Raw genomic sequence first — 26,702 nt, forward strand, 5'->3', positions numbered from 1 at the left:
GAAATCAGAATTCTAAAGTGAAAAGACATGCCAGTGTCATGCTGTACAGGTAAGTAAAAATATTTTCAACTTGGAACAGTCGCGGTTCTTTTTCTTATTGACTGGTAGACGGGTTGAAAATTTCCTACTTTGTTTTCTAAGCATTTTGACATAATTTTATTCGCAGTCTATATAGTTAAGTAACTGGTTTGATGCTTGATTTTCTTCCAGGAATAGTTTGATAGAAGACTCTACAGCCCACAAGCCTCTGACTATATGGCAAGGTACTCCTGAGACATCTTGGTCACAAACCCCCGGTGTGGACATTGATCAAGTGGCAGCATCCATGTCATTACAAAGTGATAGCACCAAGAAACATCTGAACAATGTCCTACAGAATATACAGACGAGGAAATCCAAATCTATGGACCCAGTCTATGTAGACAGCAACACACTGGCCAACATGAACAATTCTGGCAACTGTTTGAATCGAACAAACAACATAAACAATTTAGGAATCGGTAACATTAATTTAAATAGTAGTAGTAAAAATGTGAGTTCCAACATGGGAGGAACTAGCAGTAGCTCAAATTTAGCAAATTCAAGCCCTGAAAGTAGTAGATTGAAATTGAATAGTAGCATTGTAAATAGTCCTCTATGTAGTCTAATAAATTCAAATAGTAGAATGAGTCCACATAGTGGTGTTAATACTAATAAGAAGTACAGTACGAGCGGTTACAGCAGCAGTAATGGAAGTAGTCCCAGCTCGTTAAAGCAGAGTAACTCTGCGCCTTCTGTGAAACAACAGTATTTATGAAATTTATTTGTATTGCTACTTTCATTAGATCTATTTTATTCTAAATTCACTCCTCAATGGAGCAGACTTCGTTCCAAATGTTTTTCTTCTCGACTGAACTATGTGATATTTCACTTATTCAATTCTGCACACGAAATCTGAGAAAAAGAAAATCATTCGAGACGAATCTACTCTGTTCTTATTTCCCAAACTTTTTTACTTTTATACCTAGTTGAAATTATTTTTTTCTTGAATTCTGTACTAAAAGACATTCCAAATTTGTCTTACCTTTTTGAAGACTTCCGTAACCATCTTTATTTCTCTGATCTTCATGTTTAGTATGCTCTTGTCTGCAAAGTTCAGTCTCGACGCCTACTCCCTATAATAGATAATGTTACACTAATCCGACCAATACGCGTATCACTTTTCAAATCGTTTTACCGAGAATGTTTTTAGAAAATATTTGTTTCGCCGCGCTAGGTATATCTACCTATCTAGAAAACTTCCATAACCATCGCTTTAAACTTTATAGTACTCTAGCTGCATTAGTTCAAATGTAATTGAGCTGTTTCATTCGTAGATTTCTTTAAACTTTATTTTGATTGTTAATTTAAGAAATCTTAAATAAATTAATTTTAATGTTTTCTATCTTTAGTTGTGTATATTTTTATAGGTAATTGTTATAAATTATGTTAACAGTTTTTCTATTTTGCTTTCCGTTTATTTGATATATTTCATTTTTACAGTCCGTCCAGGAATAATTTGTTGTTTGTAAAACTTAAACGAATGAAATAGATTTAATCGTGTTTTATTGTATTTTTTACTGGCTCTAGCATTTTCGTTATCTATTACTTTCCTTATCCCATATTTCCATTTGTTTTGTTATACAATGACTAATTTATATGACTAATCACATCTTGATTTGTTAAGATTATATTTTGGACCATGATTGCTTAAAATTTGATTGTTAACCAATCTCCATGCCTTAGTGATTCACACAGGTCTAACACGATTATTTATCTCCGTAAATTGGGTAGCTTCTCATGAACAAAAAAAACACAAATACAATATAAATGTGTAGCTAAAATATCCACATTCTTTTAATCGTCCTTTTCAAAATCCTTTTTTCTGCCTTTAAGTGTATTACTCAAGCTTACTTGGACTAAATTTTAACCAGCTTTATGACTTATCGCATAAGCAAGACTGTATGTACTCGTAGTTCAGTTTTAGTTTAGTTCTTAGTTGTTGTTTACCAATATGGCCTTAATAAAGTTTATGCTATTAAATATATTTTTCACGATATTTTTTCTAAAAACGTTATTTTTTCGATGATTTAGTTTAGGTATATTTATTGACCTGTAAGGTAGAGCTTGGCGATGTTTATCTCTTAATAATAAATTTCGACACTTTCAGATATTGGAGAGAAGTTTTTAAAGAAGTACTCTGCGGTCCCAAGGAGAAAAAAAAATGTCAAGAAGGAGCAAATAAAAAAGAGAATGAAATTAGTATACAAAAATTAAACTACTGTATTTTGTATAAAAAATAACAAGCTAAACAATAAGAAACTATTCTGATATTGATATAACCTAGATACTCTATTGCAGCCATCGAAATCACATGTTAAAATACATCCCGACATGGTCTGATCTTCGTATTTAAACTCGCCGCATTGGGAATCCATGTTCTTCATTACACAAGCTCGAATTACCATCTTGGCATATGTGTCCACTGGAATTTGTCACTGCTATAGCAGAGTGTGGACGAGAATGAGTTTAGTATGTATAATTAAAGAGCCAGCCTAGTTAGCTTGGAAGGTAGCCCCTCTGCCTTGTAAGCGCTAGGTCGCGGGTTCGATTCCCATACAACACATCTCCCAAGTTGGTCTTCCAACCGAGTCTTTCGGCAGATCGTTACGTGTGTACTGTTGGGACACATGTCTGTGATGGGATTCTTTTTGCAGTCCTTCGCTTACTAATCCAATAACTTATCGTACCGCACTGTGAGTACTGTGACACAGAACAGTAGAAGACACCTTCCTATCTATAAATATTCAATGTAGGTATTCATAGGTATAATGTATAAATACCTACAGAGGTAATATTTAGCAAGGTGTTACTTTCCATCATGATGTGATACACAAAGAACTTGTGACATGCTTCAGGCATAACACAAATAAAATTATGTTTACACTTTTATACATTCTCGAAAACTTTCCAAAACCCTGAAGGCATATAGTTTATGATGTCTACATTTCATTCATTTGACATCGCTCATATTATACACTTTCTCCCTTTATTGAATTCGCTCGTCAACTTCGAGTAAAAAAGGTAAGTAGGTAAATAGGTCTATTAATACCTACCGAAGAAGTAATCTACCTACCTAGCTGTTATTCTTACTTTTCAAAGCCGCTTCGATGGCTTGGTTGTCTGTGAACTTAATTGCCTAAAGTGGACAGCCTAATTAGACTTCACATTACCAAGTCTAAAACCACCAAATTTAATACTTACTTCAACCATTTTCGGGTAGGTACCTATTTTACAAATATTAGCTAGGTACCTTTTAGGATGTGATACACCCTAACTAACCGTTCTGTTTTGAGAGTTATAATGTTAGACAGGCATGATACTTGTCTCACTGTGCTGGAAAAATTAGGGTGTAAAGCCCTTTGGAGACCCAACTTTGCCATTTATTTAGGAGGATACAAAACAATAATCAAAAGTTTATTTCATCCTTTTCATAATTATGCAGTGCTTTTGCTGTAAACATTTATTCTGTATTATTGAACCCATAAGCATCCACTCGTAAAATTTGTAGCCAAAACCAAATGTTAGCCCAAAGCAATCACCCTAGTTAGGGCTGATTGAGAGGCAATATACACAAGAAAAATTGGTAAAAAAAAAAATCAAAACCAAGGGCAAATTTATTGCCTGTTCAATCTACCATTCAACCCTGAATTTTCATTTTCAGAGGAGCGCACAGTGTGTCAGTTCCACTACTCTGCATGGCCCGATCATGGGGTGCCCCCTCTAGTGCGTCCCCTGTTAGACATGGTGCGTCTAGTGCGAGATACACAAGCCTCTGAGACTCTGCCTGTGTTGGTGCATTGCTCAGCAGGCTGTGGTAGAACAGGGACCATTTGTGCCATTGATTATGTGTGGGGACTGCTGCGTGCAGGGGTAAGTTAACCAGTCCCATAGTCCCTTTTTACTTTCTATTACCTTTTGTCTAGCTAGGAGACGTTAAATAGAGAATAGACTAGCATCTGGATGTGCCTCTACAAACAAGAACAGCTAACCCTAACCAGCCTTTCGAATCAAACCCATGACCTAGCACTTACAAGGTTTCAATATTTGACAACAGACAAAACATTTCCCATTCAATAAATGTTCCCACTTGTCATTTGAAAAAAAGGGCCTTTGTTTTGACGGTGGCAATGAAGTAGCTATATTGTCATTGCACTGACATTCACAATGCATAACACACAGCACTATTGAACACACGACACAAATAATAAAAGGGATTATAAAATAATGAATGATGATATACATCTGCTCCTCCTCATCATACTTGTCCATCACGATTGTGGTGTTTTTCCTCGAGTAGTAACACGGATAGGATTTGTCCTGCATGCCATAGGATGATGCAAAATTGGCACACTGGACTTCAGGAGGATACCCACATCCTTTAATATTAACTAGCAAAATAGCATTGTCGACATACAAAGGTTCCTCACTAAAGGTAACATTGTAGTCCACGTATTTTACAAATATTTGGAAGCACTTATACATATCACTGGTACACCCTTCTCTACAAGAACTCCATGTGCAATTAAAAATTCCCGTTTCTGTTCTATTTAAAATTGTCACACACGTTACTGGATTAGGATTGAAATCAGAAGTAAGAGTAGATATAGCGGGGTCTACGTATAATGGTACGAGGAACAACAGTGAGGAACCGGTAGAAACAGCGGTCATCGCAAAAAAAGATGTCGTGTAAAACCAAATTTTTTGTTTACAAGTTCTTTTGACTTTTTTCTTATTTTTATTTTGAGCGAGTTCTAATAATTTTCGTTTTCGTAATTGTTGTTGCGGATCTAAAAGTAGCTCCGAGCTGCTACCACGCATCGCGAAGACTAAACCTTAAACAGTAAACATTCCTCTTTCCTCAAGAAGAACGCTCAAAATTTTCCCTCTTTCACTTCTATACATTCCCTTTTTCCGTTTTCATTGTGTCAATTTCATTTTTGTACAAAAGATATCACGTGCTCCAAATTTTTCCCCTCACTTTTTTTTGTTCAGTGTCAACAAACGTGAGATACCTAGGTAAGACAAGATAAACTTTGTTTGTCGTCTCTTGAAAACATAGAACTCCAAGAAACGAAAGAGCACGTATCCCCTAGGCCAAGGTAAAAGTAGGTAGGTACTCCTGAAGACAACCTAACAAGACGGATGTAACCTACAAATATTCATAGATCTGACGAGTGTTTTCACATGGAATACGCGAATATTCATGGAAGCCGGCCAATATTCATGGAACTACCAAATATTCATAGAACGGCCGAGTATTCATCTGTTCATGGGACTCGCGAATCTTCATAGAAACCGGTGCGTATTCACGGAACGCGAATATTCAATATTCATAAAACCACCAATAAGCTAGTATTCATAGAACCGACGAGTACCTATTCAGATATTCATGAAACTCGTAAATATTCAAAGAACCGGCAATTATTAATGAAACCCCAGAACCTACTAGTATTCAACTATTCATGGAACTTGTGAGTATTCATAGAACCGACGAGTACCTATTCAGATATTCATAAAACTCGTAAATATTCAAAGAACCGGCAAATATTAATGAAACCCCAGAACCGACTAGTATTCAACTATTCATGGAACTTGCGAGTATTCATAGAACCGTAAGAAAAGTACTTCTTTAGGTAGGTACCTCCCTATTTTCTCAATGCCGAGAAGTTTTTTGTATGATCCAATACTTTTGTAAAAATTCCCCGCACATAGGGTAATAGAAAGTAATCAAATGGATCTGAAAATTCTGGGTTTGAATCCCAGCTGGGGTTGTAATGTAATGTCTTGACCAAAAATTTTCCGTTCAGAAGAAGCATAAATGTAAACTGATTTGTTCCTTGGCGATTCACAAACGGTTCACATTCACAAAAGCAATGAAAAAAGCGTCTGAATTAATTAGTCCAATTTAGAGCATAATAACTGTTGTTTACAAATGTCAGAATATTTGATCATGAGGTCATTTTTCCCAGTACATACATAACTGAAATCGTTTCGCCTAATCTGCGGGTCGGTGTATGAAACCTCTCCACCATATTTTATCCCTTTCCCCAGTATCTAACAAGTATCATTGACCATTTATTTCAGGAGCCGTTCACGTACAGAAAAACAACGTTAAGACCGGCACCCCTAGCAACACCCCTAACGTCGGGACCGAACCACAGAAGCCGAAAATCGTCACCATCGTGAAACCTGTGCAGAAGAATGTCACCCCTCCTCCTCCTCCCTCCCAAACTCAATGCAACGTCAAGCGAAGTAAATCCCTGCGCCTTCTGTCGAGCTCAAGCAAGCTCAGCTTCAACGTTGAGCAACCAGAACCGCTTAGCGTTCGAACGTTAAGTTTGGAATCAATCGTTGACGAAAGCGGTGGCGATATTCTCAAACAAGCGAAGAGTTCGTCTCACATTGAGAAAATCCCATCGTCTAGTCCGTACGATTTCGAAATTTTGCACAAGTTCAAGTATTTGGTCAGCGGACTAGGTAGGTACCACGCTCGTTCGTTTCAGTACTTGTCGCGAATCTTGAATTTACCGTTCAGATCAGTTAAAACCGTTTAGGCCGGTTTTAATTTTCAGTAGTTGAGTCAGTCTAAAATCACAAAATCAGCAACGTGCACATTTTTCGCTCCTCTCCGATTTCTAAGAATATATTCGCATGCATCCATTCGTCCTTTTCATTTCACAACCCATCACGGTTCAGGATAGTACTGATATATTTAGTCTAACGTTACTAGGTCTGTTTAGTACAACCCTATTAGTAAGTACATTAGCTAAAATTTATCCTTATAATACACGATTTATAGACAGTAGATATTTACACTCGTAAAAACTAAAGCCCTTTGAATAATGTCAATTTTCTTTCCTCTTCCAGGCATAAGAGAACGAAGGAACAGCTTTAGGAAGGCGGTCGAAAAGTCAAGCCAACATAGTCATCTGGAGAGCCATCAGAAGTACACACCCAAACCTTTCCATTCGAATCAGATCAGCTCCCCTGTGGCGGTGGTCAAACCTCAGAGACACGTTAAAGTGAACAGCAACGAAGATCATAACGATAGTAACAATAACAGCAGTGGAAATAACTTGCCTTTGACTCCAAACCTTGGCCCGTAAGTTTTTTGTATATATTTAATGCTACAATATACAGAGCGTTCGAAAAGTCTTGGAACCCCTGAATATTTTTTGAATGGCTAAAGATGAGAAGCTGAAATTTGGGGTAGTGTTTTTATAATTATTTAATGATTAAGGTATAACTTTTATAAATTCGCGAGAAATTTTCGAGTTGCTTTAAAAACTTGCCATCTTTTAGGTAACTACACAAACCAATTCCATCAGTCCAAATGAACTGAAGCCAATCCAAAACTCATCATGTGAAGCATAAATCTGTTGTGGATGCATTGCTTTCTATGACTCTGGTAGATTTTCAGCTATTTATTGTATAAATACATTTGATTTGTTCATGTTCTAGGTACCTACTGAAGAACCATTTTACTTGTTTTCTAAACAAGTAATGGTGGAATGCAATGCAAAATTATGAAGAAAGAATTCCACTTCGCACAATATTACAACATTTTGTGAATCATGTGGAAAGTTTGGAGATAGCAAGCAAAACACAACAGAGGGATTGTTATGAAGAAGAATTCCTGGTATGAAATAAAATCATTGAGATTTTTTTTTTCCTCAACAATTTTCTAATCACAACATTCCCGCACAAGTTGATTACTGGTATGATACAGCTGGGGTTTTCTCCTGAACCACATAAGTAGGGTAATAAAAAATTCAATTTTTCATATTACATGGTGTGAAACCAACACAAAATAACCGACCAAATCCGAATATATCTCAAAATGTCTTATTTACTCTTTTCTGTTTCAATTTGTTTCAGGATCTCAAATTATTCAGTGAATCACTGAAGACCAACTCAGACTTTAGTTCTTCAGAGGGGGAAAAAGAAGTCAATAGAAAGAAGAACAGATACAAAGACATTTTGCCTTGTAAGTCACATAAGATACATATGTTCTACATGAGTATTCCATCATTTCCATTAGTCCCCCTCCCCCCTCACAGTAAAGCCAAATTGAAATTTTTGGAAAAGAAAAATGTTTGCATTTAGACATGAAAAAATAAATTAGGTAGATACATGAATAAATAATGATCTTTAAAATTTTAATAATCAAGAAATTTTTTCCATGTTTTCCTAAGATACATATGTTCTACATGAGTATTCCATCATTTCCATTAGTCCCCCCCCCCCTCACAGTAAAGCCAAATTGAAATTTTTGGAAAGAAAAATGTTTGCATTTAGACATGAAAAAATAAATTAGGTAGGTACATGAATAAATAATGATCTTTAAAATTTTAATAATCAAGAAATTTTTTCCATGTTTTCAGTTGATGGCAGTAGAGTTATTCTTGACGAATATGCAGGAATCCCGGGCAGTGATTATATCAATGCCAACTACATCAAAGGGGCAAGTGGTTCCATGGCATATATTGCCAGTCAAGGACCACTACCCCACACTGTTAATGATTTCTGGAGGATGATTGTACAATGTGAAGTCAAAGTCATTGTAATGGCATGTAATGAGAAGGAGTCAGGAAAGGTAAAACTTGTCTCAGTAAATTTTTTACAACACTCAAATTCAGCATCCCTACATGTTTCCTTACATCTCTCCAAAATATATCCAGTTGTCCAAACAAAATTATTTATATTAAAAAAATCAATCAAATTTGATTTAATTTTGATTAATTATATTATTACTCTAATGACTGATTTCAGCATAAATGTGAAAATTACTGGGTTGAAGAAGAGGGTGTGGATAAACAATTTGGCATGGCTAACGTACGACTCATCAAGGCTAGTCCTATATGTCCTGATTTCTGTGTTAGAATGTTGAAGTTGACTTACACAAACGCTCAAAACAAAGTTGGTAAGTACTTTCCAGTTTTCATGTCTATTAGACAGGCATGATACTTTTCTCACTGTGCTGGAAAAATTGGGGTGTAAAGCCCTTTGGAGACCCAACTTTGCCATTTATTTAGGAGGATACAAAACAATAATCAAAAGTTTATTTCATCCTTTTCATATCCGTCTTTTTTCTGTGAACTTTTAGTGTCTCCCGCGGCTGTTCTACTACCTAACCTCTTCTGGCTTTCAACATAGCAACGAGTGTCCACGATAATGAAAGTCTAATCGGAGTACTTTTGTCCTTGTTAGTGCAGTTGAGGAAGGCGTTATATTAGTAACTGGGGGATCAGGCACACATTTGATTCCTTGTAGCAATAGTTTTCGAGGATTGAAGAATTTTTTTTAGAGTAAATGCATGTTCTCCTTATTCCAGAATAAAACCGTCTAATCACGAGGTTGATCAGAGATACAGCACCAACTTGAAAGATCATTACAAGCCCAATATGCCCCAGAACAGAGAACCTATTTCAAAGGATTGAAGAATTTTTTTAGAGTAAATGCATGTTCTCCTTATTCCAGAATAAAACCGCCTAATCACGAGGTTGATCAGAGATACAGCACCAACTTGAAAGATCATTACAAGCCCAATATGCCCCAGAACAGAGAACCTATTTCAAATGCCGCCCTCATGACACCTAAACGTCAGGGCAGAGAATCGAACTATTCTTCTCCTAAAACTGTGTCTGGTGTTAAGATGAGAAGTAGAGCTCGTGATGATCTAGCTCTGTGTAATGGAAATCAGAATTCTAAAGTGAAAAGACATGCCAGTGTCATGCTGTACAGGTAAGTAAAAATATTTTCAACTTGGAACATCTAACAGTCGCGCTTCTTTAAGAGAATCACAGTTCTTATTGACTGGTAGACGGGTTGAAAATTTCCTACTTCGTTTTCTGAGTATTTTGACATAATTTTATTCGCAGTCTATATAGTCAAGTAACTGGTTTGATGCTTGATTTTCTTCCAGGAATAGTTTGATAGAAGACTCTACAGCCCACAAACCTCTGACTATATGGCAAGGTACTCCTGAGACATCTTGGTCACAAACCCCCGGTGTGGACATTGATCAAGTGGCAGCATCCATGTCATTACAAAGTGATAGCACCAAGAAACATCTGAACAATGTCCTACAGAATATACAGACGAGGAAATCCAAATCTATGGACCCAGTCTATGTAGACAGCAACACACTGGCCAACATGAACAATTCTGGCAACTGTTTGAATCGAACAAACAACATAAACAATTTAGGAATCGGTAACATTAATTTAAATAGTAGTAGTAAAAATGTGAGTTCCAACATGGGAGGAACTAGCAGTAGCTCAAATTTAGCAAATTCAAGCCCTGAAAGTAGTAGATTGAAATTGAATAGTAGCATTGTAAATAGTCCTCTATGTAGTCTAATAAATTCAAATAGTAGAATGAGTCCACATAGTGGTGTTAATACTAATAAGAAGTACAGTACGAGCGGTTACAGCAGCAGTAATGGAAGTAGTCCCAGCTCGTTAAAGCAGAGTAACTCTGCGCCTTCTGTGAAACAACAGTATTTATGAAATTTATTTGTATTGCTACTTTCTTTAGAACTATTTTATTCTAAAGTCACTCCTCAATGGAGCAGACTTCGTTCCAAATGTTTTTCTTCTCGACTGAACTATGTGATATTTCACTTATTCAATTCTGCACACGAAATCTGAGAAAAAGAAAATTATTCGAGACGAATCTACTCTGTTCTTATTTCCCAAACTTTTTTACTTTTATACCTAGTTGAAATTATTTTTTACTTGAATTCTGAACTAAAAGACATTCCAAATTTGTCTTACCTTTTTGAAGACTTCCGTAACCATCTTTATTTCTCTGATCTTCATGTTTAGTATGCTCTTTTAGCAGATTTCGGCTAGTTTCCTATATTTATTTACTTATCCATCACAGAGATAAAACAAATGAAAATAGTAAACCGCTAATCAATTAAAAAAATCGGGCTCATTCCATACACATTCCATAGTACCTACATAAAATAACGACCACAAAAAGTTTCAACATGATAATTATTATAACTAAGTACCTACCTACTTAGGTATACGAGAATTATTTTTTTGGCTTCACTCTCTGCATTGATGTTTAATTCTATATTAAATTTATCGAAATATAATTAAATAGGTAACATGAAAAATAAATAAATAGACAATTTTATAAACGTGTTTTGACCACGTCACGTTAGCAGTGATAATACACCTTTTTTAGTTCCCTAATCCTAAATTAAAATTTGAAACCTACCTTTTTACTTTCCTTGTCCTATAGGAAGGAAAGTAATGTAATCGGGTCAAATTTTCGATGGTCAGTTTTTAGTGCCAAAACACGTTTGAAGGTCCCTAGAGCCTAAATACAAAGTTTCAGCCATTGGTCACGTGTGTCTGTCTGTAAACAAAATATCTCATGAACGGTCTTTTCAAAATCCTTTTTTCTGCCTTTAAGTGTATTACTCAAGCTTACTTGGACTAAATTTTAACCAGCTTTATGACTTATCGCATAAGCAAGACTGTATGTACTCGTAGTTCAGTTTTAGTTTAGTTCTTAGTTGTTGTTTACCAATATGGCCTTAATAAAGTTTATGCTATTAAATATATTTTTCACGATATTTTTTCTAAAAACGTTATTTTTTCGATGATTTAGTTTAGGTATATTTATTGACCTGTAAGGTAGAGCTTGGCGATGTTTATCTCTTAATAATAAATTTCGACACTTTCAGATATTGGAGAGAAGTTTTTAAAGAAGTACTCTGCGGTCCCAAGGAGAAAAAAAAATGTCAAGAAGGAGCAAATAAAAAAGAGAATGAAATTAGTATACAAAAATTAAACTACTGTATTTTGTATAAAAAATAACAAGCTAAACAATAAGAAACTATTCTGATATTGATATAACCTAGATACTCTATTGCAGCCATCGAAATCACATGTTAAAATACATCCCGACATGGTCTGATCTTCGTATTTAAACTCGCCGCATTGGGAATCCATGTTCTTCATTACACAAGCTCGAATTACCATCTTGGCATATGTGTCCACTGGAATCAAAATTCAACAGAGTATCATAAAATTAGTTGTAATCCAAACACTTACGTTTAGGTAGGACATAAGTTGTATTTTATTATAGGACCTAATTTTGATTTCACCAAAGAGATTCTTTTTGGGCGTAATAGCGCGATCACACTTGTAGCCACGGGCCACATAATGTATTTTCAATGGTTATCTGAAAGATGGCCTCTGAATGAAATTTTACTTGATGAAAAAATTCCAAGACTTAAAGAGTCTGTCTCTCATTTAAGGGAGATGTTTTCATGCTACAGTGGATTTCTGTAGGTAAACACCATGGAAATGGGTATGCTTTTTTTTATAGGTTTTTAAAATTCAGTGACCTACCGTTTGTGCCAACTATTTTAATACAAAAGTGAGCAGGGAAAGTCCCAATATGTCCTTGCTTTGGCACCATACATTTCTCAGTGAAAACAGACACGGCTGAGTTGAATGGGTCTTCACAATGCACATTAGAGCCGTTGGTAGATGAACATGTATAGCAGTTTATACTTGTGCTTCCTGTAATAATAATAAATCCATAATCATTTTTACTATGGGGGAAAAAAATATTGATCTCCCTCTCGTCCAACAGAGATAATTCAAATAATCCGAAGTAGAATGTGAACGTTAAAAAATTAATAGTTACTTATTTTTGTTAAATAATAACTATAATACGTATGTAGATAATATTTATTAATTGAGGAGCAGAATGGAAAAAGGGCCCTTGGGACAAATCGTTGTTTTGAGATATAGGGCTTTAAAGTTTTTGAACCGAAATAACAAATTTGGCTGTGAAAATGAAGTTTGAGCAGTTCATAAGAAATGATATTTGTTTTGTTTTAAATAATTTAACGCAATAAAAAAACAATATTCACAAAGTCTTATACAAGAAATATTAGTTTTAAAAAAGCTCTTTGGAGGCCCTTTTTCCGTTCACTGGCCTTTTTTCCATTCTCGAGGTCCTTTTCCCATAAATATACTGATAAGTTCTTATCAGATAAGGTCCTTATCAAGATAAAAATGATAAGCAAGCACCCACCCATCCCATTTTAATATTTTTAATATAAAATATACAAAATAAATAGACATTTCTTTAGTTCTTATCAGATAAGGTCCTTATCAAGATAAAAATGATAAGCAAGCACCCACCCATCCTATTTCTTTGAAGACTTTCTTCTTCCCTGTAGTTCCATCCTTCTTCCTGTGGGAAAGGCCACTATGCTTTAAACTTGATTTGACTGTCTAGATATGGGCAAGCAATCATCACTGTCAGTAGATTCTGAATATTCTTCCACTACAAAATCACTTAGTTCTGACTCTGAATTATTATTATTTAAGTGTGACATTTTACATTATTTAAGACTAAAATCACAAAACTAATAAAAATACACCTGTTGAACAAATGGTAGGTTCCGAAAAATGATGTTTTTTTGAAAAATCATTTTTTTTTTTTTATTTTGATTACCAAAAACCATGTGATATGACTTTACTAAAACAGCTGTCCTGACCACTAGGATGAAGATAGCAACATGAAATTTGGTGTGCACATTCTCAAGAGTATAAGGAAGCTAAAAATGCAGAGAACGGAAAAAGGGCCTGTGGGCCCACAGGCCCTTTTTCCAATCTGCTCCTCAATTTTTTGTGCTCGTTGGTTTCAGATCCCCTTCCGAAAACGAACAAGTTAGGTACCTAAAGTTTCGTTTTAGATTCACGTGTATTGATGGTTTTACTAAGTCTTACCTGGTAAATACAGGTAGATCAAAATGAAGATAGTATAAAAATATTTCATGTGCTCGTTGGTTTCAGATCCCCTTCCGAAAACGAACAAGTTACCTAAAGTTTCATTTTAGATTCACGTGTATTGATGGTTTTACTAAGTCTTACCTGGTAAATACAGGTAGATCAAAATGAAGATAGTATAAAAATATTTCAGCATGCTGCCTGCCTCTGAAAACAGAAGAGTAAGAAATGATAGTGAACATTCGAACTTCTTAACTTCTCTTATTTCCCTTGAGAACTAAAAAGCTAAGATAGATAAGTACCTGCCTACGTCTTTTTTTTTTACGAAAAATATGTAGGTAGGTATAGAAAAAATATATGTAGGTACCTACACATATCGCAATTTATAAATAGCAATAAGAGAAGAGCTTTTGACTTTCCTCATATTTTTCCATAGGTACCTACAATATCCGACTAGCCCGTTCTATGTTCAAAGTTTGACCTTGATTTAGCTCAAAGGCCGCAACTGATTAGTTGATAGATAATTAGGTATGTATGTTTAATATTTTTATCGGGTAACTATACCTGTTATCAATTTGAGTACATTAGTAGATACATTAAATGAGATTTAAAACAGAAACTTACCTTTATGCATTATTATATGGGGATAAAACTCGTTAATAAAATCATAATTTGGAGCAAAAACTGAACGTAAAGAATTTCAAACAACAAGTAGGCCAAAACACATCCCTGTCCATGTTACTCTATTTAGTGTTTGAGATGAAAAAGGGAAAAAATGTGCCACAAACGCAACACCATTTAAAACAGATCAATGCTCTGTTTCCATGGTAACCAGCTTATTCTAGCATTGTGCAGTCTGTTGGGAAGATAGTGCATTATTTATTTATGTTATAGCTTCTTTTGTGAAAAAAGCTCATCAGTCCACGACGTATTTACTTAACCAAGTACCTACTTGGGTTTTTTTTTAATCCTCGTTTCATAAAAAACTATTATACCTATGTATTTTAGGAGAGAACTCTCCCCTCCCATCTGTCTTGAAATTCCGACGTATTTATTTAACCAAGTACCTACTTAGGGGGTTTTTTTTTAATCCTCGTTTCATAAAAAACTATTATACCTATGTATTTTAGGAGAGAACTCTCCCCTCCCATCTGTCTTGAAATTACCTTCTTTAATATTTGAATGAAAAATATCCCAGTATGTAAAGCAGCAGGGTCTTAATAAATTGGATTGACGAGATTGAGATTGAGTTCAATCCTAGCTAAGGTATAGATCGATCTAGGATTAAGCTCGATTCCCTTTTAATCCGACTTATGAGCAATCAAAAAGTTCATCTAGAACCTCAGGATTGAACCTTTGATGGAAAGCAAGATAATTTATTTCTGCGAAAATATTTGGGAAACATGACAAAATAAATACAAGAATTACAAAAAAGGACACAGGCAGAGGTAACTCTTTATTTAAAATTTTAGATGGATTAACTCCAAGATCTAAAAAATACTAATAAATACATCTAATAAGGATATGTTCTTTTATTATTACCTACCTATTATTATCTAATATATAAAAATGAATGTGTCTGTGTTTGTTTGTTCGAACTTTATGCCTGGCCAAACCGCTAATCCGATTGCTATGAAACTTTGTCAACTTATTGCTTGCACTCCCGTGAAGACTATAGGCAGTATAGGCTATTTTCCGGTTCATTTTTGTTAAGCTACGCCGAGCAAGACCACTAAATGGATGAGTGACATGAACGGCCATGGCTAGTTTCCTATATTTATTTACTTATCCATCACAGAGATAAAACAAATGAAAATAGTAAACAGCTAATCAATTAAAAAAATCGGGCTCATTCCATACACATTCCATATTCCATAACCATAATACCTACATAAAATAACGACCACAAAAAGTTTCAACATGATAATTATTATAACTAAGTAACTACTTAGGTATACGAGAATTATTTTTTTGGCTTCACTCTCTGCATTGATGTTTAATTCTATATTAAATTTATCGAAATATTAATTAAATAGGTAACATGAAAAAAAAATAAATAGACAATTTTATAAACGTGTTTTTGACCACGTCACGTTAGCAGTGATAATACACCTTTTTTAGTTCCCTAATCCTAAATTAAAATTTGAAACCTACCTTTTTACTTTCCTTGTCCTATAGGAAGGAAAGTAATGTAATCGGGTCAAATTTTCGATGGTCAGTTTTTAGTGCCAAAACACGTTTGAAGGTCCCTAGAGCCTAAATACAAAGTTTCAGCCATTGGTCACGTGTGTCTGTCTGTAAACAAAATATCTCATGAACGGTAAGAGCTAGAGACTTGAAATTTGGCACGCAGCTGTCAAATGTGACAAGGATGCGACGCGAAATTTTTGGTTAAGATCGGTGCAACGCTTGGCGGTATTTTGCCGCTTTTTGGCGGGTTTTCGGTTTAATTAAATAATATCTCGGGAACGGTATGAGCTAGAGACTTGAAATTTGGTATGTAGTCCTCAAATGTGACAAGAATGTAACACAAAACTTTACGTTAAAATAGGTGCTGCGGTTGGCGGTATTTTGACCGCTTTTTGGCGATTTTCAGTTTTACTGACTAAACTGTTAAAAAAATATTGTAAAAGTTATAAGCAACATTCAATAGGATAAGGAAAGTCGTGTGATATTCACCCCAGATATATTTTTTTTTTTTTTTTTACTTATCCTAAATTAAAATTTGCAACCTAACAAACAAAACTACATAAATCATGGAAAATGACAATATAATTTTAATTTTCTCTCCCCTTGGTTAACATTATGAAACAAACTTAAATACAAAAATTGTGGAGAATGAATTTGAAGTTTTCATCTTCTCTTCCTCTGGTTAACATGATCATACTCGTATTTGTGCATTTGTTATTTGATACAATAATGGTCAGCTACTTCTAGCATCATTGACAGTAGCTGGAACTTGAACTGTTAAGCCTTCAAGATCCTTTGATAACACAACTTGACAGCCTAATCTAGAACTGTAAGCAGAAAGAAAACAAGATTTACATATTTTTCAAGATAATTTGATAAGACAATTTGACAGCCTAATCTAGAACTGTAAGCATAGAGAAAACAATATTAACATACAATATTTTTCAGCAACACTGATAGCTAAAATAACATTACGAGTACTTATTATTTGTAGCTTAAACATGGAAGATGGGGCAGGGGGTTTCCTAATGTGTTGATGGTTTTTCTGATGATGTTTTTTTATGCATAAAGGAGATTAATAAAGTACAAGTCCTATATTGAAAAAAAAAAAAAAAAAAAACAAAAAAAAACACATTGCTAGCTATTACCTGTTCATTTGATTCATGCCATTGTTTTCTGCATAGTATCTTCAACAGATCTCCAGGTAAATAAAGTCAAAGCACCCTCCTAGATAATGATGTCAACGCCTTGAAGAATTTTTCAATTAGATCTGGTAGGGTATGCTAAGAAATAAAATGACACACTGAAGTAAATTGCTGTGCTAGAAGCCTAATTATTTAATGATTAAGGTATAACTTTTATAAATTCGCGAGAAATTTTCGAGTTGCTTTAAAAACTTGCCATTTTTTAGGTAACTACACAAACCAATTCCATCAGTCCAAATGAACTGAAGCCAATCCAAAACTCATCATGTGAAGCACAAATCTGTTGTGGATGCATTGCTTTCTATGACTCTGGTAGATTTTCAGCTATTTATTGTATATTGTCCTTAATCTATTTATTGTATAAATACATTTGATTTGATCATGTTCTAGGTACCTACTGAAGAACCATTTTACTTGTTTTCTAAACAAGTAATGGTGGAATGCAATGCAAAATTATGAAGAAAGAAACTTGGAGAAGTAAATTCTGTTTGAATAGAAAGACTTGTACTTACGTATCTGTTAAATCATAAGCCAAGTCCAGCATATCAAGCTCTTCGTCTGTAGGTCTATTGGGCAGTTTATCATAGTCTTCTTGTTTTAGAATCACATGGCATGTAGAGCAGGTCAAAGTTCCTTCACAGGCACCTGCAAGGGAATGAGGTTTGGTTTAGAATGGTGATTTCAAGAAGACAGGTATACCTCTCATACTTAAAATAAACTACGAGCTCAGATAAATATAAATAAAGTGCATTTAACAGCATCTATCAATAACCCAGTTATAGGGCATTTTATTCTAAACGGTGATGGTATTTAGTGATACAGTATCTTGATCTCCTTACCAAATCCATCAAAATCCAAGTTGTTATTGACTATGACATCCAATAAACTATCTCCTTCCTTTCCAGAAACTGTGATTAGTTCACCATTGTGTTTCTTGAATGTAACTTTGATTCTGAAACAAAAATATTGGTATTGGAATTTTATTAATGTCCTTTCTTGGTGGTATAATGGCCAAGGCACTTGTCAGGTACCTAATCAGGAGGGCATGGGTTCAATCCCACCTGAGGTATGAAATTTTGTCCTCAATATTACCTGATAATTTATTTAACCATGAAATTTTTAGTAGCCTACTGTGGTGTAAAGAGCCTCTTAAGTTCTAGTAAAGCCGTAAAACATTATTATCATTACAAAACACAGCATAAAGCCTGATTCACACTATAGTGCCAGTCAAGGTCCAGTCACGGTCCGGTATCGGTCCGATCAAATGATTGTTGAAGGCAAGTAAAAACCTGATAATTTATTTAACCATGAAATTTTTAGTAGCCTACTGTGGTGTAAAGAGCCTCTTAAGTTCTAGTAAAGCTGTAAAACATTATTATTATTACAAAACACAGCATAAGCTTGTCACCACAGGTTTTTTCTTGGGATTGAATATTCTCTATTTTTTGCAATGTTAGTGAAGTGTACTAGGCAAAGTGCATTTTTCTCTTTGTGGAATAGTGTACTTACTGATCTGTTTTATTTGAGTAATTCCTTCTCAGACCAAAATGAGAAGGTGGTGGAGATGGGCTGAATATCCTTCTTATGTGTGACACATTCCCTCTTGATACTTTTATAATATTACGATACATTTTAAATTGTTTTGGTTTCACTGACACAAACTTTCATGCTAGATAATAAATAAATATAGTGAAACCTGAAACAATCTACGGTGGTACGGTAATAAAGTCACAAATATAAATAAAATTTAGTAAAATATCAAAGTGAGTAAAAAGCAAAAATGAAAGTTGGAAAGTTCAAGTAGAACACCAGAAGTACCAGAACCCAGAACTAGCACGTCCAGTACCTATACCTAGCGGACATCTAATATTCAAATTTTGCCGCATTTTCTAATGATAAGTGAGAAGTCCTAAAAACAGGACAGGACGCAGGACTTCTCTTTGGAGTAGTTTGGAGAAGGCGGCTTGTGTCTACAACCTCACTGGACACTGGCTAAAGCTGACTTTAGCTAGTGCTAAAACTCTCTATGCTCTTATCTTTTTTGTTCTATCAAAAGTAAACAAACAAAAGAAATTTTTTAAAAGGATTTTGTGGAAAATCAAGAAAATAAAAAAGTTTGGAGATTAGTTAATCTTTAATTAATTTAAAATAAATAAGTTCCTACAAGAATCTTCAAGACCTTTGATGAGCAACAAATCACCATCTTATTTCTTTTTTCTCTACCATGCTGAGCAAAGGAACTGGTTGCAAGAACATTAACTGTGATGGGATAATAACTTCCGTCACCACAGGTTTTTTCTTGGGATTGAATATTCTCTATTTTTTGCAATGTTAGTGAAGTGTACTAGGCAAAGTGCATTTTAAACCAATGCACCTAAAGGTTGGCTATCAAAGTATTATTACAATTTTAAATTATTAAAAATAAAAAAATAAAAATACTTGCAGTACCTGTCTCTAAGAACAATAGAAAAATGGAACAAAAAAAGTCATTAGCTCAGAAAAACAAACAAAAGTCAATTTAAAGATAACTGATGCAATTTAATATATGATGGGTATCAATTTTATGTATAGTCTTACATTTATAGTTACAGACATTCCTTAAGTTGGTAGGTATTAAGAATAAATAATTATAATCTAGATACCTACAATAATTAGACATGCCTACTTGTCATTTTTAACAGTAGGTAGGTGCCTGTCCATCTGATTTACAATCAAAAAAGTCCGCGTAATTTTTTACTGTAAAAGCGCTGTTTTCTAAAGTAATTGTGTAAAACAACCTCTGTTTTCGATCCCCTTTGGGGCAGACTTTGCTTTTTAAAATAGTTGAACTGTTTTTTACGAGTTTGTATCCTGATTTATTTTTCTTCAGTAACAGATAGTCATAATAACAAAGTAGAACCTAACAAAGAATAATGGTTTGGCAATAAATCAGTTCACTAAATGCAAGGAGCGCGTAATTTTTATTATTTTTCATACACTTTGTACAAGTAGGTACAAAGCTATGCATACTGTGTAGACACTTGAACACTAGCAGTGCAAAATTCAGTAGCAAAAAGCAGAGATCTCAGACCGGAGATAATCTGACTACAAGCATGACTGTGGACTAGGAACTACTATGAGCTAGAGTAGTCAACTTATAACTTTATACTGAGAATGAACAGGAGATAATCTGACTACAAGCATGACTGTGGACTAGGAACTACTATGAGCTAGAGTAGTCAACTTATAACTTTATACTGAGAATGAACCAATGTGACTTTTGCAATAGCAGAGAGGAGCACTATACAGAGAAATCAAGTTCACGTTGACACGATCAAACATGCAAGGGAACAAAAGCAGAAGAATCTAAAATAAAATATATTTCTCTACGTATAGTACAACTAGCTATAGATATGGATATAGACAGAGGAGATCTAAGCAGGTGGTAAGAGGTGTGTGCATTAAAAATCATTAAAATACAACATGAAGCAATAAATAGGTACCTACTTGGATTTTTCAATAAAAAATACATTTTTATTCAATATAGAAAGAAAGAGTTGGGAAATAGAATTCTATGTGCAGAATGAATATTGTGATAACACAGAATACTATTCCGCAAAGTATTAGTAGTGATAAAAGTTAAGTTCATGAGCATCACATCATGAGATACAGTTAGATATAAACTCTAGTCTCTACAGCTCTACACTCCAAATATATAGATTTGACAATTACCTACTTACTTAGCGGTTACATTACATAGATCATACTTTAGACTTTTAGAGGTTCGCGTTAAGGTGTTTGAAAGAAAGATATAGGTAGGTACGTAAGACAAATAGAATGTAAAATGTGAGAGAAATAAGAGGATGGAGAGAGAGAGAGAGAGAGAGAGAGAGAGAGAGAGAGAGAGAGAGAGAGAGTATTAAATCGCAAAATTAGGAACATTCACATCTGGGCTAAATTCACTGAAATGTTACACTTTCATCAAAATTATCAATAGAATTTCTAAGTCAAATAAAGTGTTCAAAGATGTCTTCAATAGACAGCTACGTACACTTGGAACCAATTTAAACAGTGAGATGTCCCGTTTATGGTAAATGATAAAGAAAAACCTTTTTCCAGGACAACTTTTCTTATAAACTGCCCATACCAAATGTTCAAGGACATCAATCTATGTTTAAGAAACATTGTTAGGTTATCTTCCCTCAATTTTCCATCTCTTTTCACTTTGAAATATTTTCGTGTTAAGATCTAAGTAAGTAACGGTAAGTTTTTTTTTTTTTTTTTTTTTTTTTTTTTCAAAACTTGAAATTTAACAATAGACATATTGAAATTTATTTATATTTAGGTAATTTTTAGGTAATTTAATTTATTATTTTGAAACATTTTGCATTTATTGAGATTCTATTTAGCTTATCTAATTTCATTTACATCTTTTCTGATTATTTTATTTATGTTTTATATTTTAACTTACTAATTTGTTTATCTATTTTTATTATTTCGTCCTATCTATTTTTTTTTTTTTTCCATTTTATAGGTAATATAAAAAATTAGAGGAACAATAGTTGTGTTTCAAAATAGCATTTTAACACGTTTTAGGGTTGCTTCTTTTGTTGCAATTTCTTCACAATGACTTTTGTTTAGTTAGTTCACAAGGGATATTCTCACACTATGTAGGTATTATTGTTGATATTACTCAAAATTTAAAAGGAGGTATTTTACGAAAATTTTAAAAAATCTTTAGAGGTATTGGTAAAACATACGATAATTACTTACTCTTTCAGACTTATAATATCTCGAACAATTTATTTATAAAAGTATGTACATTGTACAATAAACACAATTATTTACACTACAAGTTGAATTAGTCTGATCCACAGTAGGAAATGTTTATCCGGTCACCCCGCTCAAATTGACTGCTGCATTTTAGCAAAGTGCCTCGAATACTCCAAATCCCACTGGGCTAAACGTTAGTGGGCCGTCAGCTGATGACTTTGCATACTTTGATGGCTGGGAGACAGCATTGGAGGACTATGTGAATGGGAATGGGAATGAGGTCCCATGGGAGAGCCGTGTAGATCCGGATGATGGTAGCCATGCATTCCTAGTTGGCCCTCCATCATTCCATCCTGTGGTCCTCCTAACGTGTTCGGTGGTGTCATCCTCTTCTCTTTCTGCCTCCTATTGCAGAACCATACCCTGACGACCTCTTTCTCCAATTGTAAACTATCAGCTAACGTAGTAATTTCTTGGGCGGAAGGTTTTGGTTGTTTGTGGAAATGTGTTTCTAATGCACCTTTGACAGTCACTTCTATGCTGGTCCTTTTTTTCCGTTTTCTTCCTTGTGCTGCTATTTTGTCGATACTAGTTGGTGATCCTGTGGTGGAGTCTGCTTCTTCAAGCCACTTTTGTAACAAAGGTTTTAATTTACACATATTTTTAAAACTTAACTGTAAAGCTTCAAACCTACATATTGTCGTTTGAGAGAACACGTTACCGTATAAAGTACCTAAAGCTAAACCGACATCCGCTTGAGTAAATCCTAGTTTTATCCGCCTTTGTTTGAACTGTTTGGCGAAAGCTTCGAGATCGTCAGAGGTTGGTGCATCTTCTTCACTGCCTGAAGGTGCATCAGGGTGCTGACTTTGGGAATAGGACGGGCTGTGAGCTTGGATGTCCCTAAGACTATGGTGCAGCTGCGGACTGGGCTGATGATGGTGTAACATCCCATTCATAACATTCACATGGTAAGCACTATGGTGTTGAAGAGGTGAAGCGGCTCCACTATTTCCTGAGGGAATGTAATGTGACGACACAACAGGTGTATGCCAGGAATGTGGAGATCCCATACCGCCATGTTGGTGTGATGTCCTGTGCATGTCAGGTGGTGGTTTGATGTCCACTGGACTCTGCTGATGGTGATGGGGATGATGATGGTTGTGGATCCCTGGCATTGAACTGGACCAGGGATCTGCCCCTGCTCCAGGTTGTAAGCTTACCCATGGGTTGTGTGCGGCGGATAACGACACAGGATGTCCGTTGGGTGACGGTGACGAAGGAACTTGGTGGTGATGATGATGGTGGTGGTGATGTTGATACTTGAGCTCGCCGGAGTCTGGCACTGACCGCGGCGAGGGGTATCCTATGCTCGTGTTGACAATATTCATACCGTCCAGGTCGGACGCGACAACAGAACTAGCTGGCAGATAAGTGGTGGTCGCCATAGCACTCCCCTCACTTCTGCGTGCGTGCACTCTGAATCACAATGAGCAGTCGCTCATGAGTTATGCATACCGTGACACTCACTCACTACTAACAACTAAACCCCTCAGCTGTGATACGAGTCGAGAGTCGGATCCCCACTCGCAACTCTGCTACCATTGGTTTACTAAGCTCCTCCTCTCCCCCTCTCCCCTATCGCGTAGCCCTGGTTACGAGCACGCGCTTCCCTTCCCATCCTATTGATTTGGATTTCACTGTCATTCTGAGTTGAGTCTGAGTCTGAGTTCTGATAATGGATACATTATCACACCATTCATAGCACAACCTCCGACACTAAATAATAGGTGTTCTGCCTGCTAGCTACCGTGATTATTTTCCAACATGCATTCATTACCTGATAATTTTGTGTATTGGAATGAAAATCACAAAACTTAAACGACAAATTAAGACATTCAAACAGTTCTTACACTCGTATTTCTACAAGCTATGAGTACATGTCCTAGAACTAAAAAATATATTTTATTGCGATATATTTTTAAAAATCTATTTCAAAGAAAATGAAAGTAAAGGGAGTGGAAATTTTGGCGGGGGAAAATTAAGCAATCTAAAAATTAGGTTTAGTGATAGAAGCAGGGAAAACGGATTTGTCTATGACTTTATCCAAACAAAATGCTGGTCTCGACATTTATTTAACGAATAAATTAATATTTGATATCGGTAATTATTTATAAAATATTCGCTTTATTTACTTGACTTTGTTATTTTTTACATAGGAAGAGGAACACATTTCTTGGATGAAAAGAGAATAGAAAAACATAGCAATAATTTTATTACTGGAAATTTTGGTGTGCCAATATCACTAATTCAAAATTACGCGCGAATCTCATTGGAATAAATCTTATTGCTTTTTATGCCTAATATTAAATTTTGCTTGGTAAGTGGGTAGATCTGATGTAATGTCGAATAGCCATTTCTTGATTTATTTATTCTACCTGTATAGCTGTATAAAAAGCTGTATGTACCTAGTTATGCAAAATGTGAAAATGCAAATACTTATCTTAAGAGATATACGTTATTTCCCTATTAATTTTTTCTTCCTATCTCAGATGCATCACAGATCAAAGACCCAGCTTTCCCGGTTAACCCCCTTTCATTTGGTGGCCAGTTTTAATAAATAACGAAGTATACATAGGTAGGCACATAAATTGGAAAAGGAAACATATAAATCCATCCAAAATCAAACTTTCGACTCTAGCAGGGTAAAATAATTATTTGTATTTGAAAGTGAAATTTAATCAGGAAAGTATCTCTAGCCATAGATTTTGTAGTAGTGCATGTGAAAATGCCAAGATTTATTTGCTGTCCATTTGAAGAAGCTTAATACTTTTTCGGAAAAATCAGTTTTTGGAGAATGCTTCCCTTTATACATTTTCCCATCTAAGATTTGAAAATTTAAAGGAAGTAAAAATAGAAGGCCCAACTTTGTATTCTGAAATTTGCGAGTTAACTTTTTCGGAAAAATCAGTTTTTGGAGAAGGCTTCTCTTTATACATTTTCCCATCTAAGATTTGAAAATTTAAAGGAAGTAAAAATAGAAGGCCCAACTTTGTATTCTGAAATTTGCGAGTTAAAACTGTACAGGTTTAAAAAAGAATAAAAAATATAAACACAATTGAAATCATGATAGGTGGGTACTAAAGATCTACTAGTACCTGTACTACCTGTGCTTGAGTACCAAAACGTAATACACAACATTAGAATGAAATAAAATTTAATTAGTGGATGTGCCAAATATCTTTTGAACATTAGAATGAAATGAAATTTGATTGGTGGATGTGCCAAATATCTTTTGAACATTAGAATGAAATGAAATTTAATTGGTGGATGTGCCAAATATCTTTTGAACATTAGAATGAAATGAAATTTAATTGGTGGATGTGCCAAATATCTTTTGAACATTAGAATGAAATGAAATTCAATTGGTGGATGTGCCAAATATCTTTTGAACATTAGAATGAAATGAAATTTGATTGGTGGATGTGCCAAATATCTTTTGAACATTAGAATGAAATGAAATTTGATTGGTGGATGTGCCAAATATCTTTTGAACATTAGAATGAAATGAAATTTAATTGGTGGATGTTCCAAATATCTTTTGAACATTAGAATGAAATGAAATTTAATTGGTGGATGTGCCAAATATCTTTTGAACATTAGAATGAAATGAAATTTAATTAGTAAATGTTCCAAATATCTTTTGAACATTAGAATGAAATGAAATTTGATTGGTGGATGTGCCAAATATCTTTTGAACATTAGAATGAAATGAAGTGACCACACAACGTTATGATCCTAACATCATGTACCTAGGTATATTCCACTTTGAGGTAATGCCTAATCCCCAAAAATAACACTTTCGCGTGTTTTAACTTACTTGTTAAGGAGCGCGGTAGCGCTCCGCCCCGCCAAGTCAAGAAAGTTTGACCGCGCTACTAGAGATATTATACGCGATAGGGAAAGTAGCCCTTTTGGCCTAGAATTTGATAAAAGACTGATTTTCTTGTTATTATGTCGGTTTTTAACTGCAGTGAAGCAGAAGTGATATTGGAGGAAAGAGGAGTGCAATGAGGGGAAAGAAAGGTAGGTGGCATGCCGCCAATGCAGTGAAGCAGGTGACGAGACAGTGACTTTGAAAATTAAACACAAAGAAAGTGGGGAAATCGGTCATAGTTTGGTAAGTGATATCGAAGGAACCGCCCAATTTTCCGTATCTGTCTCTGTGAAATGATTTTCCAGCTGATCATGTATTTGCATATAAATTTGTATTTTGTCTCATTTTAGGTTTAAATCTGGACGTACTGTAATGATCCTCTTTCCCAGACAAGGAAAATATCAAACAGATCGTTAAAAATAAAAAAAAATAAAGTGTAGTTTGACAAATTTTCAATACACAGAAAACTGTCTCAATAAACATAAAAATCTCTGGACCTAGGTACGAGTCAAATTTGCAAACAGATAATAATTCCAAGTCCTCATTAGGTCTCGATCCCGCGTATACCAGATACCAGAAGAGAAAAAAAAACTATTGAAAATTAAACATCTATTTATTAATAAAATTAATAAATATATTAGTGGATGTGACCAAATCACTGATCTGACTACAGGACCTCTTGACCTCTTGACAAATTCTTCCAGGGCAAATCAAAAGTGAACCATGCACTTTGGTATTAGTTTGTCTCAACACCACGAATTATATAAA

At 34.8% G+C, this 26,702-nt stretch overlaps 6 protein-coding genes and 2 long non-coding RNA genes across 9 annotated transcripts; 4 read left to right on the top strand and 4 right to left on the bottom strand.

The window, feature by feature from the left end:
* Positions 1–6: 6 nt before the first annotated feature.
* Positions 7–2,075, top strand: LOC103506781 (uncharacterized membrane protein DDB_G0293934-like). Its single transcript, XM_008471186.3, has 2 exons — positions 7–49; positions 211–2,075. Exons 1-2 carry the CDS (start codon positions 39–41, stop codon positions 794–796), a joined length of 597 nt encoding a protein of 198 aa, XP_008469408.1. The 5' UTR covers positions 7–38; the 3' UTR covers positions 797–2,075.
* A 2,026-nt stretch (positions 2,076–4,101) lies between these two features.
* LOC103506788 (protein tipE) lies at positions 4,102–4,899 on the bottom strand. The gene has a single exon (XM_008471192.1). It carries the CDS (start codon positions 4,897–4,899, stop codon positions 4,102–4,104), a length of 798 nt encoding a protein of 265 aa, XP_008469414.1.
* A 1,261-nt stretch (positions 4,900–6,160) lies between these two features.
* On the top strand, positions 6,161–10,884 carry LOC103506789 (uncharacterized membrane protein DDB_G0293934-like). The gene is made up of 4 exons (XM_026821772.1): positions 6,161–6,558; positions 6,949–7,183; positions 9,562–9,825; positions 10,007–10,884. The coding sequence occupies exons 3-4, from the start codon at positions 9,632–9,634 to the stop codon at positions 10,590–10,592; spliced, it is 780 nt and encodes a 259-aa protein (XP_026677573.1). The 5' UTR covers positions 6,161–6,558; positions 6,949–7,183; positions 9,562–9,631; the 3' UTR covers positions 10,593–10,884.
* A 610-nt stretch (positions 10,885–11,494) lies between these two features.
* On the bottom strand, positions 11,495–14,624 carry LOC103506790. Of its 2 annotated transcripts, XM_008471195.3 has the most exons (4): positions 14,475–14,624; positions 13,995–14,057; positions 12,456–12,629; positions 11,495–12,100 (listed from the first exon to the last, which is right to left on the bottom strand). In XM_008471195.3, the coding sequence occupies exons 1-4, from the start codon at positions 14,482–14,484 to the stop codon at positions 11,889–11,891; spliced, it is 459 nt and encodes a 152-aa protein (XP_008469417.2). In that variant the 5' UTR covers positions 14,485–14,624; the 3' UTR covers positions 11,495–11,888. The 2 variants fall into 2 exon arrangements, with proteins under 2 accessions (XP_008469417.2, XP_026677574.1); XM_026821773.1 differs by lacking the exons at positions 13,995–14,057; positions 14,475–14,624 and adding an exon at positions 13,260–13,737.
* Positions 12,802–13,533, top strand: LOC113466406. The gene is made up of 2 exons (XR_003390802.1): positions 12,802–13,112; positions 13,223–13,533. It is a non-coding gene; the product is annotated as an uncharacterized LOC113466406 (long non-coding RNA).
* Positions 14,625–16,574: 1,950 nt separating the features above from the next.
* Positions 16,575–19,101, bottom strand: LOC103506782 (adrenodoxin). The gene is made up of 4 exons (XM_008471187.3): positions 18,755–19,101; positions 18,085–18,197; positions 17,758–17,890; positions 16,575–16,867 (listed from the first exon to the last, which is right to left on the bottom strand). The coding sequence occupies exons 1-4, from the start codon at positions 18,874–18,876 to the stop codon at positions 16,774–16,776; spliced, it is 462 nt and encodes a 153-aa protein (XP_008469409.1). The 5' UTR covers positions 18,877–19,101; the 3' UTR covers positions 16,575–16,773.
* On the top strand, positions 17,183–17,709 carry LOC113466403. The gene is made up of 2 exons (XR_003390801.1): positions 17,183–17,244; positions 17,636–17,709. It is a non-coding gene; the product is annotated as an uncharacterized LOC113466403 (long non-coding RNA).
* Positions 19,102–21,733: 2,632 nt separating the features above from the next.
* LOC103506783 (POU domain protein CF1A) lies at positions 21,734–23,563 on the bottom strand. Its single transcript, XM_017443023.2, has 2 exons — positions 22,102–23,563; positions 21,734–22,005 (listed from the first exon to the last, which is right to left on the bottom strand). Exon 1 carries the CDS (start codon positions 23,443–23,445, stop codon positions 22,192–22,194), a length of 1,254 nt encoding a protein of 417 aa, XP_017298512.1. The 5' UTR covers positions 23,446–23,563; the 3' UTR covers positions 21,734–22,005; positions 22,102–22,191.
* Between the last annotated feature and the right edge of the window lie 3,139 nt (positions 23,564–26,702).

This window comes from Diaphorina citri, unplaced genomic scaffold, assembly GCF_000475195.1.
Source record: "Diaphorina citri unplaced genomic scaffold, Diaci psyllid genome assembly version 1.1 scaffold263, whole genome shotgun sequence".
Lineage (NCBI taxonomy): Eukaryota > Metazoa > Arthropoda > Insecta > Hemiptera > Psyllidae > Diaphorina > Diaphorina citri.

Excerpts from the sequence above, each read along its gene's own strand:
- LOC103506788 (XM_008471192.1), bottom strand. The coding sequence starts at position 4,899 with ATGCGTGGTAGCAGCTCGGAGCTACTTTTAGATCCGCAACAACAATTA.
- LOC103506789 (XM_026821772.1), top strand. The coding sequence starts at position 9,632 with ATGCCCCAGAACAGAGAACCTATTTCAAATGCCGCCCTCATGACACCT. Across the intron at positions 9,826-10,006 it reads GCCAGTGTCATGCTGTACAG|GAATAGTTTGATAGAAGACT; the intron begins GTAAGTAAAAAT and ends ATTTTCTTCCAG.
- LOC103506790 (XM_008471195.3), bottom strand. Across the intron at positions 12,630-13,994 it reads GATCTACCTGTATTTACCAG|GAAGCACAAGTATAAACTGC; the intron begins GTAAGACTTAGT and ends TTATTATTACAG. Across the intron at positions 12,101-12,455 it reads TAAAATAGTTGGCACAAACG|TGGACACATATGCCAAGATG; the intron begins GTAGGTCACTGA and ends TTTTGATTCCAG.
- LOC103506782 (XM_008471187.3), bottom strand. The coding sequence starts at position 18,876 with ATGTATCGTAATATTATAAAAGTATCAAGAGGGAATGTGTCACACATA. Across the intron at positions 17,891-18,084 it reads CTTGGATTTTGATGGATTTG|GTGCCTGTGAAGGAACTTTG; the intron begins GTAAGGAGATCA and ends ATTCCCTTGCAG. Across the intron at positions 16,868-17,757 it reads GCTTATGATTTAACAGATAC|TTCTAGATTAGGCTGTCAAG; the intron begins GTAAGTACAAGT and ends TTCTGCTTACAG.
- LOC103506783 (XM_017443023.2), bottom strand. The coding sequence starts at position 23,445 with ATGGCGACCACCACTTATCTGCCAGCTAGTTCTGTTGTCGCGTCCGAC.